This window comes from Platichthys flesus, chromosome 9, assembly GCF_949316205.1.
Source record: "Platichthys flesus chromosome 9, fPlaFle2.1, whole genome shotgun sequence".
Lineage (NCBI taxonomy): Eukaryota > Metazoa > Chordata > Actinopteri > Pleuronectiformes > Pleuronectidae > Platichthys > Platichthys flesus.
The window spans coordinates 11,543,849-11,560,841 of NC_084953.1; the positions used below are offsets into that span (position 1 = coordinate 11,543,849).

The window sequence follows — 16,993 nt, forward strand, 5'->3', positions numbered from 1 at the left end:
TGTTGCAGAGCACAGAGCCACAATATTGATTTCTTTTCTGTTTTTCCTACCCCCCCACCCTCTCTGACCTGAAACACACACACACACAAACACAAACACACACGCACACACACTGTTTTTCCCTTTTTTCCCAGCCTCCCAATGGCCGTGGTTCGATTGTCAGCACAGCGATGTGGATTAAATTGCACTCATGCTGTACGGATGTTTTTTGTTCTTTTTCGTTTTGGGTAGCGAGTGAACTACAAGTCTCCAGTGACTAGTGACTCTGTGGTGACAGCGTGTCCCCACCTTGAAATGAATCAAGGGACATTTAGTAACACAGGAGGGAAAAACAGAAGGTAGCTCTGCGTTTGAAAACAAAGTAGCATGACAAAATAAATTCTTAAAGGAGTTCTTTTTTTCTATCACATCGGCTGCTGTCACATTTGGTTATTGATGTTGTATCAGTGCGCTCACCGTGCATAGTAACACCATAAGCTCCCTGTTGACATCTGAACTTATTACTCTGATGTATGCCAAGTAGGATTCACTATCCACATTTCAAGTGTGATTTATTTTGCTGAACAGTTTCAGCCACTTACATTTTAAAATAAGAAAGAACGAACATGCACAAAACTGCCACTCTCGTGTGTACACTCAGCACGTCCAACTCAGATATCCAGTGTCCTCCGCCTCTTACCATCTTCCCCTGCGTCAGCCGAACCATCCAGCCCTCTTCGATTTTCACTGATAGAGCTCTTTCTCCCCCTCTCTCTCTCACCTTCTCCCTCAGGGTTCAGTCGAGCCGCCCTGCCGTTCGGCTTAGTGCGCAGAGAGCTGTCTTGTGAGGGTTACCCCATCGATCTGCGGTGTCCGGGAAGTGACGTCATAATGATCGAGAGTGCCAACTACGGCCGGACGGACGACAAGATCTGCGACGCCGACCCGTTCCAGATGGAGAACGTCAACTGCTATCTTCCAGATGCCTACAAGATTATGTCGCAAAGGTAAAAACCGCAGACGTCACGGCACGGTGCCAAAAATGTTTTCCCGGAAATGAGGCCAGACTCACGGGACCCTTAGAAAATACTTGATAAGGCCTCAACAGCAGTAGTTGCATAGTTGCCCTTCGCAACCAGATCTGGCACACAGTCAAGCATTTAATTCTGTCTGGTTGCCCCCGTCGGCATCTGTTTTCCCATGTTTAAAATCATCTTCTGCATCCCTCGCCTTTGGAGTAAAATTCTCTACTGAGGAGACTAACAGGGCAGATGGAGGACTGAGTTACTGCTGTAGGAAAACAGCAAATCTGATAATCTGAATGTAGAGGGTGTGGAGGGACAGAAGAGAAAGTCAACAGTAGCCTTCAGGAACCTGCAAGACATGAGTGAGATGAACTCAAGAGAATCAGAAACTTCATCATAACTTGAGAAGTGAAGCCCAGCTGTTAAACAGAACAGAGCAGATTCAAAACATGCACACTGATGTACACTGATGCACTCACAATGGACACCAGATTCACGTGAACACAACAAACTCACAACAGGCTGAACAGACTGTGAAACTGCACAGATCTAATCTGGTTGCTGTGAGGTAATTCTTCTGTCTATTGTAATTGACTCTGTTAAATACATTACCTTGCAAATGTGCAATCTAGATTAAGTATGCTAACATTAGTCTATTACACTTAGCTTTGTATCACCTTATTAGTGAAGCTGAGCAACTTGCTTTTAGTGAAATCCGTTTAGTGTGTGTGTGTGTGTGTGTGTGTGTGTGTGTGTGTGTGTGTGTGTGTGTGTGTGTGTGTGTGTGTGTGTGTGTGTGTGTGTGTGTGTGTGTGTGTGTGTGTGTGTGTGTGTGTGTGTGTGTGTGTGTGTGTGTGTGTGTGTGTGTGTGTGTGTGTGTGTGTGAGATAGAGATGGGAAAAGCAATTACCAAAAAATTCTATAAATAAAACAATGTTAGGGTCATTTTGGTGTCATAAATTAATATGATTTAAATCTAGTCAAATAGGAAAATTTACAAAATAAATAAAAGGTACAACCATTTACCTTAATTTCACCAAAAGAAAACAAACCGCTGTTGGGCAACATAACTACCTCACCCTCTAATTATATTGTGTTGATGATGGATCCCCGAACAATGATCCGTCTGTCATTGGTTGTGCGTTCTTCTTTGGATCATTCACACAAAGTAATATACAGTGTTTCAGACATTGTCTTGTTAATGCAGAATATTTAAAACATAATTTTTAATCAAATTAACTCAAATATTCCAGATAGATTAATCATCTGCATCTGACAGCTGACTGCAAAAAGTGCTCATTCTGAGGATTTCCTTGTGATGAAACATAACTAAGTACATCTTCACAAGTAATAATGATGAGTGCAGTTTTTAAGTATTTTTAGTTATTATTTCCACCGCTGCTTATTTGCTTTTACTCGACCACAATCCAGTGAGATGTATTGTGCTTCTTGTTGCACTATGTATTTAACAGTTAGAATTATTAGTTATTTATATAACAACCTTGTGCATAGAAAACATGGTCACATTATCAGTTTCTACAATTAAATGCACCACTATGGATAAACCAACCAATACTTTATACATAATTGCTAAAAAATAAGGTGTAGTAACAGTAATCCTGACAGGGACAATTATTCAGGTTTCACTTGTACTTAAAGTACATTTTGTTGCCAATACCTGTACTTTTACTGTAGTAAAATACTGATCACATTATTACTCATAATGTTTAAAGTGTGGTAAAGCTCAGTTAAATAATTGAAATACCTCGTCGATCACTAGCATTTCCTTAACATCATCATACTGCTCCCCCCCATCGGCCCCTCTGGTAAACCCTATTGGTCAGATTAAGCGCTGGTACTTGGCAGGACCAATTTAGAGATGCTCCATATCTCCTTAGATCCCATTGATTGATCACCGGTCACAGAGATGCCCCACATTTCTAAAGCCTCTGTCTCGGTAGCCATCAGTCATGTGAAAGGAAAGATGATTTAGTGTGGAAAACAAACCAACTGAGGTACATGTATCGGCACGCACACACACATGCACCACGGCGGGGTTCCACTGCCAGTGCTGCATACATGAGACCCTATACATGAGACCAGTTGTCACAAAGGTATGCCATCTGAGCCGAAGTGTGCGGGATGGAATGACATATGAGTGCCACAGAGAGAGATATTGGATGGTATGAGGGCGTCAGCAACTCTGGTGTGTCGCCATGGGAAATAAAAAATAATGAAATAAAACAGTCAAGCCCTTGTATGCAGGGGTTAAATTGTCAAGCCGTGTTTGATGAAGTCAGATAGCTGACTCACATTGTCTGTCTTGAAAGGCTACAGCCTGCCTGCTCCCTGCTTGTGACCCTGTGTATTACGCTGCCCTCAGCCTTGCTCGTATCTTCATATTAAAAACAGCCCACTGATGCACAAAAACACAAATATCCAGCAGGAGCCGGCAGACGAGAAAACAACCCCAAACGGCCTCGTCCATAAGCTCTCCAGCAGAGGAGTCGGGTTCATTCCTCATGTGCATATATCCTAAGTGTGCCAGAAGCCCCGGAGTTCAGATGTTATTTTAAATGTGTTTTTTAGCATTTCAATGTTTCTGCTGAACTATTGTACTCAGAGCAGAGAGGGAAATGTGTGCGTTCGAGGAAAAAGCACTTTGGTACAAAGGGTCTCTCTCAGGTGCACGGGTTAAAAAGAAATCACACAAAGAAGAACCCCATAAGAGTTTATATCTGATACCACAGGAAGGAATCTAAAGCAGATCTGCAGACGCAAAATACTGACAGATACATATTTACATTATGGGCAAATTTATTTTTATTTAACTTTCCGTTAGTAAGCAGCATTACAGAAAAGCAGCATTACAGATTACCATGAAACTTGGTGGAAGGATACACTGTGGGTCAGGGAAGAACCAATGCATTTTGGTGCATTTCCAACATTTTATCTGAATTTCTTTATTATTGCGAAATAAGGCAGGTTTTTAACATTTTCACAAATTTCCCAGGGAACGACATGTGGATTTGAAAAAAATCTGTAATGTTAGAAGTTGAGTGTGCATAATTTAGGTGAAAGGGATCTAATGGCAGAAATTTAGTTTAAAATAATCCTAGTGATGTTTTCAAGGGTGTGTTTCATCTACATTATATGAATTGTTGTTTTCTTTACCCTAGAATGGGCCTTTTATATGTAAATGCTTTATATTTACTTTTGGAGCAGGTCCTCTCTACGGAGGCCGCCTTGTTGTTTACAGTCGTCCAAACTGGAAAAAAAACTTTTAAGTTTTTATGACATCTAATAGTTGCCACAGGTTTTCTTTCCTGTTTGAAAGAGGAGGGTGTGGTGAGTGGTATTCAGCTGCAAAATGCAACTTCACCACTAGATGTCACTATATTCTACACACTGAACCTTTAAGGGAACTGGAATCTATAAGTATTTGCAATTTGGTGCGGCTTCATTGAATTTAATGCAACTGTTGGTCCTTGGCAGAGGAATGTGCTTTACTGAGGGTTATTCGAGTCATAATTGCAAACGTTTAACACATATTTGAAGATGAATAGTTACATATATCCCTATGTAGTTGATACTACTAATATTTTGCTCATATTACTGATATTACAGAATTACTGTTTGTGTATTCGGAGCAGAAATCTAAAACACAGATTTGAGGTCAGTTGACAAATGCCCAGGATTGCATATGCGACGAGGACAGATTATTTTTTTCTTTTCCTCACGACCATTCATTTACATTAATAGACCAAAATATGAAGCAAATGTGATGAAACAAAAGAGCTGCTGCCAAACATGAATATCCTCCAGCCAAGAAATCTAGTGAATTATTTGCCTATTTTGGAGTCAGTGTTTGTTTCACCGTCACAAGGTCTCAGTCCTTCACTTCTACACCATATACTCACCTTATATGGAAAGAAGAAAAGTTAAGTATTTCCTACTGTACAATCTTCCGTAAATAAAGGAACGAGGTGGCAAAAATATTGGTTGCCATAATAACCCTGCCCTATTAATTTCAGTGTGTGCGGAAAATCACATTAGCACTTGTGTGTAAAACTGTGTTCACTTTTAAACATCCGCAATTGATGTGTTCCCGAACTGTGGAGAATTGGATTGAGGCTTCGCTGAGTTTGATAGATCCTGTTGGCACTTCAAGTTGTTTTTATATCTGGCTGGCATATTATATTCATGAGCACAATGATTTTATGAAAATAGCCCTAGGACTGTTGTGGCTCAATTAGAACATTCAGCTGCAAGCAATTAGTCGACTCAAGTGGGTGATAATCTGTACAGATTTTCTTCATGTGGACACCTCCCCAGCAGATGCGAAACTGCATGGCAGTACAGTTTGAAATAATTAATTCATTGGTAATAATAGTCAGCGAGATGATTTTTTTATGTGATTCTACTTCAGGATTTTTAGTTTTTAATCATTACATTTCCTCATCTGCACTGATGATGATGATAATTGCAGCCACAATGTATTCCTAGCACTGATAATATCCACCTGATTAAAACTGTGATTTAAATACATTTAAATATATATATATTTTTTTAATTAATTTAGTAAGTCTGATTGTTCGTTGTTATTGATTTAAATGTGACCCCTCGTCATTATCACAGCAGGTTTGAGCCGCAGCAAAGATGACTGTGACACATCTTGACTAATAATTCTCACATATTAAGATATAGAATATGAATAAGCGGCTCACATTTATTGATCACCCCTTTGACTAATGAGCTCTATTGGAAGTATTCGATAACAAGGTCATTGATTGGTGTAACCGAACATGGCTGGCTCCTGCCATGCTTGTGTAACATTGGTTCTTTCCAAAGGGCGTATTTCATTTCCATGAGTGATCAATGCAGATGGGTCTCTAACCGAGGACGTGAAATACATCAGGGGGATGACGGGACAACTGTGAGCCAGTCTGAGTTCATTTTTATTATTAATTAAATATATGAGGTATCATGAAGGATCATTACAGCACACCGTTGGGTATTTATACATTTTCTGTTATCTGAACAGCTTTACTCTGACAAATATTGTTAATTATAATGAATTGGTGAGGTAACAGCTGACTTGTGATGCTCACATGACCAGGCATTAGCATGTAATCGACTATATACACCAAATTCCAGTCAATAAAGTGTGCAGCAGTCCTGCAGACTAAATGATGCCTCTTCCACTATTTATATCAGTGACATGGCCGCTTGCAGGGCTCTCCGAGGAGCTCCATTGTTGCCGCCTGACAGCGCGCTGCCTTGTTCTCCCTCTCTGTACATACAGTGCTAGTGTGTTATTTAAAGCACAGCAGATTAAGATTTCATAAAGATCCAGATTCAGCCCGGGCGTTTCTGAGGGGTGTACACAAGTTCATGAGCCATGAAACTGCTCTCTACTCAAAGACCATATCAGTGATGATGTGTTATATTAAAAAAGGAAAAGTGTCAGTGGCTCTTATCAAGCAAAAAGTACTGCTACTGCCAACAAATAACACTAATGGAAAAAATAATTTAAATAAAAACTTTTTTTGCTCATTAAAATGTGGAGAAATAGATTTTTATACACTGGCCATTACTCTTACTATAACAGCCTGAAAATACACCATATATCTCTATTTGTGGAGGCTACCCCTTTAACAATAATGGACATTAATATAAAGTAAATTTAATGTCGTTTTATTATACAATTAAGTGGAACAGATCTCTGTAAAGTAATATGAATGAATTACCTTATTATGATGAACTAACCAATAACAAATATAAAACTTCTCTGTTTCAGGCCTTGACTGGTAGTCGACCGGTTTCGGTTATTTTTGTTGTTGTCTTTAGCTTTTGCTTTATTCTCTGGTGAGCTTCCATTTCATTCTTCTGTCTTATAAATGTCACATTTCGACCTGCAGAATGTCACCAGAGCATTTCCAGTGACTTAATTCAGTGGCAGGACGATATACCTTTGCTGGTTTATAAATCAATAGTTGATGGACGGATGTGAGTCAGACAGCCTCCCTCCTGACTCTCTAAGAGCCTGGAATCCCCCCTTCAAGCACCATTGGCAGCTTCAGTAAATATAGTATAAACACAGGCATATGACAGTAATTACAAGTTTCTGGGATGCCTTACCCCGGATATTGGGTCAGACCCCAAGTTGAAAGCAGGATACTAATGGTTAATTTTCTAATGACCTATTTCCTGAAACATTATTGGGCCACCCTCCTAGAAAATTCTCTAAATATACCATTATGGTTGCTCAAACATCTAACGTGTCTGCGGTGCATCTGTGTTTTGTGTCCTTTGTGCAACAGATTGTGCTTTTTTTTTTGTTGCCATGCTCTGGCCCTGGAAATGATTTAATTTTTCAATGGTCTGTCTGCGATCAACAGGCTCGCCTCTTGAGAGAGATGTCTGCCTTGATAATTGTGCCATGAACCTCATCAGCATTTCAGATGAAATGGAGCTAGACGGGTCACTTTGAGTTTAAGAGATGCTAATTTGATTGAAATTCAAACTGGGAGCACCAGGAAGTAGATTGTGCCTCTCTCTGTAATGGGCTCCCCTCACTCATGTCCTCTTTCTCCTCCTGATACACAGCCATTGTTTTTGTTGCTCCGCTTATATATAGTTTTTTATTGTGAATTCCAAGTGGCTGCTCAGGGGTAGAAAGTTGAGCGGTGGGGGTAAATCTGTCTCGGATTTGGGATTTAGGTCTTACTCCTTAGTTTAACCAGTTAAGTCACATGAGCATCACATGCCACATTAGAGGCTTTTTGCGTTTCTGCGAACGACCTCCGTGACTTTCTCCACCGGTTTAATGTGATGTGTGGGAGGTGGTCGACCAAAACCAAATTGTTAACCGGATTTTTAAGATTTAACACAGTTGAAGCATTACATGTTTGAAATTAGCCAATGTTTTTTTCTCCCATAAACAAATCAACAGAATTACCATGTGATTATTTGTCAAGGCTGTGTAACAACCCTGCACTGATCTACTGCACACCTCATCATTGATTTTAATCACATTGTATCTTTTCCAAAAAATGGATCATAGAAAAGCCGTTTTGAAGTGATTTATGGTTGAAGGAGACGTGTAAGAGAAACCTTTTACTCAGTTTCTTATAGTGGAAAATACATTTTCTATCATTTCCTCTCCTCATGGTAATTCTTTTTTTTTTTTACACTTAGCACATTATCTTTTTGTCCAATTATTCCTCTGACATGCTTTGTGATTGCAGTGGAAAAGGTTAAATTGCATGTGGATACATGAAATCAGGGACGCTATCAGCTGCACCTTGTTGGCATCTTATCGCACCTTACCCCTGTCAGCGGGGAGTGCTCCTTCTGAAAGGAGATTTGCACCATTGCACGCAGCATTTTCTATGACACTATAATTGTACTGATGTTTGCCTCTTCCATATGGTCAGAGATGTGATGGGATTACGGCTGGAATACTTCAGTGTGATTAACAGGCCGGTCAGGGAAATGAAAGCAATCAAAGCAGAAAATATAGCTCCATATGTTTCCATAATTCTTGACATTAGGAGAGGAGTTTATTAAATATTATTGGGAAAATTGTTAAAAGATATTGTAATTTATGGACGTATAGATAATAAAAAGCTTCTTTACTTTAGTCAATGTAAATTTTTAACATTGAGTCCTTTTTGTCCAGAGTTAAAAAACAGAAAACCTCAATTTGAATTCAACAGGTTCAAACTAGACACTCCTAGTAAAAATCGTGTGACAAATGTGTTCGCGACGTTGGAAACAATTATAAAATGTTATTAATATAAATATTTGTTAATTTCGACAGATGGCATCACATTTTCTTCTTTATATGAGGACACCAAATAATAACATAATATTCCTGCCACAAATATCATAATTCCCATCAAATTTTGGAATATATTAAGTCCGTTTTCCAACCAATTTTTTCTCTTGCACTACAGGATAAATCATATTAGCCGGCTTCTCTTTCCACTTTAGCTTGAGTGAAATTGTTGAGCGGCCGAGGTATTTAAAGAAATGGAATGATTCACTCTGGAGAAAAGTGCAGAAAAGCTTCCTTTGACTTAATATTCATTATGTGCATGATTAATTACTATATAGCCTCAGACTATCAAAAGATAGTCAGAGATATCATATTTTACATGTATTTAATTAGTGTGCACTTTGAGACCTGTGCCCTGGCAGGCCCGAATGCTGAACTTTTTATGCAAGGAATTTCAATTACCCATGCTCCCTCAATCTACGGGCTAGGTCTATACATAGAGTCATTAGGGCTTTTTCAATTGGTCTCAGGAGATGCCCGAGGTTTCACAGATGAGACGGAATAAGAGTCAAGCAATCCCATAGATCATGGTGCCCCTGCTCCACAGCTCTAAAATTAGGGCAATATATCAGCAAGAGCTATCAACACTTATGTCAACATTGTTTCAAAAGAAATATGAGTTTTTTTTCCCCTCTCAGTGCTTGGGTCCTGTTGTTTAATAGATTTGACTGAGAAACGATGGCAGGTCTATGTCTCATTAGTGCCATGAATTTTATTTTTGATACCATTCTGTTTCATATGGCGAATATAAACCAGGCATTCATTTCCTGCTCCCAATGGAATCTGTTAGATAAAGCACTGTAATTTATAATACTCCTGCGTTATATGCTTATGCATGAGGAAACGGGATGGAATCATCAAAGTGACCATATAATATATGGAAAGTACTGCAGAGTCATGAAATATTACCCACAAAAAAACAAGCTGCGCATTATGGGCTCAGCGTGAGGTGCATGTTTTAATTCTAAAACAGTCATTAATTTCCATAAAAACAAATGCAATATGCTGATATTCTCATCTTTTATCATGTGTGAAGGTCATTAATAAAGCGAAATGCCCCTTTGAGACCTTTTGCTAAACACAGATGCACACACACACACAGATAATTGTGTTATTATGGCTGTGTGCTACACTACAGCATTTTAACATGAAGAAAAAGGAAATCCCTTTCCTTTCTTATTTAAACTGTTCCTTTTAGAAAATGTAGCAACTTTCTTTAAAAGTACACATGCTGATTTGAAGAAATAGAATAGGAGGACGAGGGAGATGCATTTCTTAGTAGCAGTTATTGAAATAATGATGGATAAATCCATTTCCTGTCGTTGTTGTGATTTAGTTCTGTTTTTTTACTTGAATTCAGGATCAGTTTGTTAAACTAAATAAATGTTTGTTCTGTAAACTGTAATATACAGCATTCCTTCATGGTACGCAGCTAAATGGTGGTTGTGTTCAGGTTGTTTGTGTCTGATCAATGCCACGCACCTCACGAGAAACCAAGTCCTCAGTGTTCCACTGTGCGACCTATAATATTATATTAATAACGTTTGGACACAGAGCAGTGATTAACTCAGCAGCCAAAAGCAAAGACAAAACCCAAAGCACAATACAGTGCAGCCAGTAATGCGTTTTCCAATGATCTGCTGTAAATGGGTGCACTGGCCTGTGATAAGAAGAAACAAATATCATCTCTGCTCCCTGCTAAATCAGCAGAACACAGTTATTGATCTGGCTCCTCGCATTGCCAATAGAATTTTAAGTCCCCTTGGTAGCAAATAGGGCTTTCTAGCAGTATTGATGTCATTATCATGATTTCAGTACAGCAAAAGGGTGGTCACCTGCAATTCCCCGACCCTCGGAGCACCCCACTGGCTCAATATGAATGTCTGCTCTCCAGATGTTAGAGGCAGGACCTGAATTAACTTTTGACACAGCTGCAAGGGGCTGCTAAAAAGATAAACAAGCACAAATTTGTGCTTAATAGCAGACAAAGGATTCTCAATTTCATAAAAAGCATACCAGAATTGCTTTAAGTAGAGGGCATACCTCTGAGAAGCCCCAGCAGTTGCCTTATGAAATCACATTTGAATTCACTAGATCCAGATTTTTATTTGGATCTGCAACAACTTCACCAAACTCATACATATCAGTCCGCTAAACATGACAGACTCCCCCCCCCCCCCCCCCCAGCAAGAGCTTTAAATTATTCTTGAGGAATCAAATGTAAAAAAAGACACCTATATCATAATGTTAAGGAAAGTGAAAAACAATTCTTGGATCTGTCTGTTTCGGGTTCTTCCCTGACCCATACCGCACCCTTCCACCAAGGTGGACTTAACAGTTCTCTATTTTTACAATGGAGTAGAACGTGCATATTGTTTCTTATAAAAGTGTAAATTTTCTCTCTTCTTAATCCCACCTGACTCTGAAAACTGTTCCATGGACTAAACATATTTTGCTCCACACAGCTCATTCAAAAAATGTCAAACTGTAAACGAGCTTTGAAGAGTGATATGGTTTTTCAGGTCTTTCTGGGTAAAAATATTGCAGAAGCTGGTTTGGCCTTTGATTGGTCCAAATTCAAGTGGCACATTCAGATACTCAGCATGTGGAACCCATCAGAGAAAAAAGCTCAAATCAATAAGTTTGGACATTTTAGTGAAGCATTCCAACGTTTATGTGGGGGGGTCAGGTCAAATGAGGTCGCTGTGCAGTTGTCATCCAACATAAAAAATGCTTTATTTTCCATTGTTTGATTTTGTTGCCTTGGTTTGTATGGTTTATGCAGATCTAATCATTCACACACATTCTTGTACTCCATACTTAGTGAGGGCCTACTAAAATGTCCTCACTCCACAAGGTCGGCCCTCAAATTGGTTCTCACAAAGATAAAGTAAAAGTAAACACACATGGGTGAGCTAGGCTGGTTCGGATTTAATTTGATCAAAACTAGCGTGAACAAGGTTGAAGAACAGAATATCTGAAAAATTTATTTAGAAACCAAATGAATGTCGGCAAGTTAGTTACAGTGCCTTTTTGTATTCTTACATTCACACAGATTATCTAAGCCCTTGCAAAATGATAAACAGAATAGAGGGTTAGTGAAGGGCGCAAAGGACTTATTTTTCTCCTTAACCATAGTTGAGAAGATCCAATAGGCAGAGAGCTGAGTCAAAAGCGATTGAGTTGTCCCTGACAGCATTGGCAGTCAACTCAACAGTTCTGCTAAATGGTGACAGCACTTCACCTTTCTTTTCGCTTTTTCCTTCTTTCTTGGTGAATATGAATATTTCACAGTCTAAACACGAGTCAGGAACATTAGATTTTTGCATTATTGAGGAGTCTTTACTCCACGAGAACAGTGTTTTGACATTTCTGCATTTTTACGATTTATTCGAAAAGAGTTTTCTGGTTAAATGTGTTCATGTTTGTCTGTTTTGTTTTTGACAGATGCAACAATCGGACCCAGTGCATCGTGATCACTGGCTCAGATGTCTTCCCTGACCCCTGCCCAGGGACCTACAAATACCTGGAGGTCCAGTATGAGTGTGTGCCCTATAGTAAGTACAGCCCCTCTGCCATGAGTTGAAAACTGTCCCTCCCCTACCCCCCCCCCCCCTCCACCCTCACATCCCCAGTTTCTCCCCTCCACCCCCCCCCCCATCTCTCGTGTCATATCATATCCTGTCCGACCTCTTCCCCCTGCCTTGACAGTCTGCTCCCTCCGTCTGCAACACCTTCCAGCACCATTTTCCACCGTCTCTTTTTCCATCTGTGTCACACCATGAACTTTTCATGAAATATGACCTGTAAAACCCTGTGGTCCTTTTTTCTACACCGGCTTTTATTATTGATGTGCTCACCCGTGTTTCCAGCGGATCAACGAGGCTGGTTATGAGGCAGCAGAACATAGGAAGTCATGCTGACTCCTCACGATGGCAAGCGAGTGGTTCATTAGTCTTAAGTCTTGCATGGAGAAGTCTATCAGGCGAAGAAAAAAACAACAGCCTCACCTTGATGGCTCAATATACAGTACATCCAATACAACAGGTGTTGAAATGAGTTAACAGATGTTTCATTATGTAACCGAACAGAATGGCTCCACTCGCAAGTCAACACGGTAATATTTCATTGAAAGAGATAGTGTTAACATTTTGTCTCCCACGTTGATGCTAAAATATTCATTGCCATTCAGCTTCCGAACAATCTTTAGGTTTGCCCTTTGTATTAGAATTCCCCTTTGTCCTTTAAGCTGCCATGTTCATTTGCAATTTGTGGAGGAAATTCCCCCATGTAACCTTTACAGGCTGATTAATGGAGAGGATCAGATGATTTGCGAGAATCACTAATCAGGTGGAACTGAAATAATTAGAGTGGGAATGGCGGGAAGGATTTTAAGTATTTGGCAGCTCATGTGTGTCGATTCAGAAGGGTTATTTTGCACATTGATATCATGATAACATCATATTTGAGTTCTGAATCTTCTAAAGAAAATATATGCCCAAATATAAATAGTGCACCTTTATGCCACAGCACTTTAACACATCACTTATACATAGCTCATTACCAGTACGCCTGTCCACACTGCTACCCCCAGTGTTGAATCAGAGCATCATTAGCTATTGAGACCCATTTCAACTTAAAGGTTAACCTCTCCAAGGCTTTGAGGACCAGTAATTATGAGCCTCCACACTGAGCAAAGCCAAATCCTGTCGCTTCCACCTGAAACACCCAACTACTTGTTTTTTTTTTTACTTTTCTTGTTTATTTTCTTTTCGTGGACACTTGCGTCATAGTTAAGTGAAGTATCGATTCTGTGTCTTGCTGTGTTATCTCAAACTGTAATAGTGGGATTAGCCTCAAGGTGCACTCATGTCCACCCACTGCTATGATTATCTTTTGCCCCCGTCTGGCATCAAGGAGACAGTCGAGCTTGCCATACTGTGGTGAACAAAACAATACATAATCAGCCCAAGGACTTCCAGTTCTGACAAAGTCTGTCTAACAAAAAAAAAAAAATTCCAAACAGGTCCTCACTTCACTCTGAGCAGTTTCAAACATGCATGTCTGTAGCCCCATCTTTTTGCTTCTCAAGGTCCATGCCCCACCAGAATAGGACCAAGAACACAGAATGTATCCTATCGCAACTGCCCCGGTAAGTGCTTGGTGTTCTCCCAGTCTGACCCAGTCCACCACAAGCCCAGTCTAGCCTTTCCCACTCAAGCCCTGTTGTAAAGTGTAATAGACTCATAGGCCAGTTCCATGTTTTGTTGTTTTCCTCCCAACGATCCTCTGTCTCCTCGTACCCCCAAAATAAAACCCATACAACCGGGATCATTTTGTAAAATCAGACAAACAGAAAAAGGCCATCACAGGGGAATATTTACTGAGTGTTTCCACACCAGAGCGAACCCTCCCCGCAGTTTTTTGTCAGGATTGCAAAGATCTTAGCATCATTTCCTAGTTTTCACATGAAATATATCATATGCCAGAGAGTTGTGATTAAAAACAAGCAGCGGATCAGGGGCTTAGGATCCCCAGGATTTGCCGGGATACAAGACTTGAGAATTTGTTTTGCAAGAAAACGCATTAAATCCCCATTAAGCTGATCAACGACGGGGCCGCAGACAGTGTCCTCATTTTGACTTGAAACCACTGCCCCTCAAAGTCTGTCTGTCCCATGAATTACAGAAAGCACTTTAATAATATAATGTGGAAAGCTGTTGTGTTTTATGCCACCGACTCAATGCAGTGGGGTATTTTATTAATGCATTCCATTGTCCAAGCATTTGCATAATCACACAAGGAATTTTACTTTTTTTTTTTTCACTTCTGTCCAAGTGGCCTTTGCAACAAGTTGAATACATTTGCAACATTTTCATCCTTTTGGCTTTGTAATTTGGTTCTTGTCATGAGCTGCCCTCATTAGCAGCATTATCTTTGCTTTCCAGCCAAGGATGTAAATTTTGCCTTGGCACTAAGTCACCTCTGAATTGGCTCTAGTATTTCTTTCCTTTTTTGGAATGGGGCAACATAAAATCCATTATGTGTCTTTTTATAGCCTTCTCTGTGAAAGCTATTTGTGATGGGGAAAATTATAAAAGTAACCATTTCTATTCCACCATTGTAAATCTGTAGAATAGTGCCAGTGAGCCCATCAATGATAACATTTTCATTTTTTTATCACATGCTAGCTCAAGTAAACCCTCAGCACCTTGTCATAGCGATGGCCAGATTATAACAATTTAAGCTAAGCTGGAACCGCATGAGTCTTGGGTCCCCTGTGGTGTTTTTGTTTTCACTTTCATCCCCTCTTTGTATTCAGTGTAGTTTACATGATGCATAACTTTAACTGAGGAGTCACAAACTAAGTCTTTAGTTGACAGTGCACATTCAACCATATAGTGTTGCAACTTTTAATTACTAGTCTGGATAGTTAGATTAGAAATACTTTGTAGGAAGCAGTGACTTTCTAGAGCAGTGGTTCTCATCCTTTTCCAGTCACGACCCAGTTTTAAACATATTTACTGCTCATAAACGGTCTGCATCTCTTTAGCCACATGTCCCAGTGGATGCTGGAGAGTGGTTTCGTGCTTTTTTCGATCTAAATATTTGGGCATTTTATTACAGCTGAGCATGTGGGTGTTTGTGTTGTGAAATGAGTATGCGCTAAATGAGGGGGTGCAGGTGTGGCACTGTACATATTACTGAAACAGAGCTGAGCTATGGACAGACAGACAGACGAAAAGAGAGACAGTCTGAAAGAAAGGGAGAGAGAGAGACAAACAGACAGAAAGAAAGACAGAGAGACAGAAAGACAGACTGAACACATCACTAAGTTTGTTTTTTCAGTGTTCTTGTTCGTCATGGTTTTAAATATAACTTTTGGCCCAAATTCCATTTCCCCCCCATTGTTGCCAAACCACAGACAGGGACGAGACATCAGGGCATTGAAGGGACAGACAGAGAGAGAGCGTTGTGGTATTTTTTTCCGATACAAAATTATTTATTTGTGATGATAATGATGCAGAGAGTCTGCTGATGAACTTATACATGACCCACCTGGAGACTTAACCTCTTGCCCCAAGTATAGAGCTAGAATACTTATATAGAGAGACCATTGCTCCATTTGATTGCTCGTAAAACTGGTCATGACTTCTTGGTTTGGCACAAAAGTACCAAAATCAAAGTTTTTTTCGTGTCCAAGTAGAAACTCACACGCACTCGCACTTTGTCTTCCGAAACAATAAAACCTATTATAAGGCAAATTATATCCCCAGTACGATTTGATGTAGAAGTGTTCTAACAAAGCATCTGACAGCCCTCAGTAATTATCCTGTGACCACCTGTGGGACCCCAGGTTGAGAACCACTGCTCTAGAAAGTCAGTTTGGTGGGAAAAGTTGATGGTGTCGGCAGTTAGTCTGGGTTGGGTTGTGTCGTATCTGTTTGTTTATATGTTGCTTATATTTAAGTGTCTGACTCTCTTCCCTTCCCCCTGTGCAATCTGCAGGAAACCTCCTCGGCTTTCTGAATCTCTCTCTCCTCACCCATATCTGATCACACTGATTTCTATTTCAATTCTTATATTTCCACTAACCTCATCAGGTCTTCTGTCATGTGTTCTCCTTTTCTTTCCAGATTTGCTTCACACCATCTTCCCTCTGACCTCTCCTCGGCTTCTCTGCCGAGGGAGCCTCTGACTCAACCGTTGTTAATTTGTTTGCTTCCTAACCTCGTTTGATCTCTTAGTTCACTGCAAGACAGAATGGCAAAATGTTTTTTTCATGGATCCCATTGAAACTCTTTTTTTTCCACTGAAGCCTACGTCAGATTCATCAGTTACCGCAGATCCAAAGACTCATATTAACCCGCACTAATTGGAACTTGAGGGTTGCAGGATTCAAGAGGAACCTAATTTAAGATTGCTCCAATTATATCAGGCTGCAAACTGGCCCAAAATGTGTAGGCTACATTTTGTATTTCAACCAATGAGGGAGGACTACTGGATATCGTCTCTACTCATGAGATTAATTTGTTCACTGCACTAAAATATTGCCTTGTTGAGAGTATAGGTCTCAAATATAGTGATGTCCAACAGCAAAGTCTCCAAAACAGTCCACATTGTAGATTTTTAGGAAAACGTTTTT

The 16,993-nt window shown here is 39.9% G+C and overlaps 1 protein-coding gene across 10 annotated transcripts in view; it reads left to right on the forward strand.

The window, feature by feature from the left end:
- The window catches only part of adgrl2a (adhesion G protein-coupled receptor L2a), a 97,768-nt gene that overhangs the window by 40,237 nt on the left and 40,538 nt on the right, over positions 1-16,993 (forward strand). For all 10 annotated transcript variants that reach the window (XM_062395868.1, XM_062395871.1, XM_062395872.1 and 7 more), the window contains exons 3-4: positions 773-986; positions 12,295-12,404. In XM_062395868.1, coding sequence (XP_062251852.1) covers positions 773-986; positions 12,295-12,404 — 324 coding nt within the window. The remainder of the gene's footprint in view (positions 1-772; positions 987-12,294; positions 12,405-16,993) is intronic.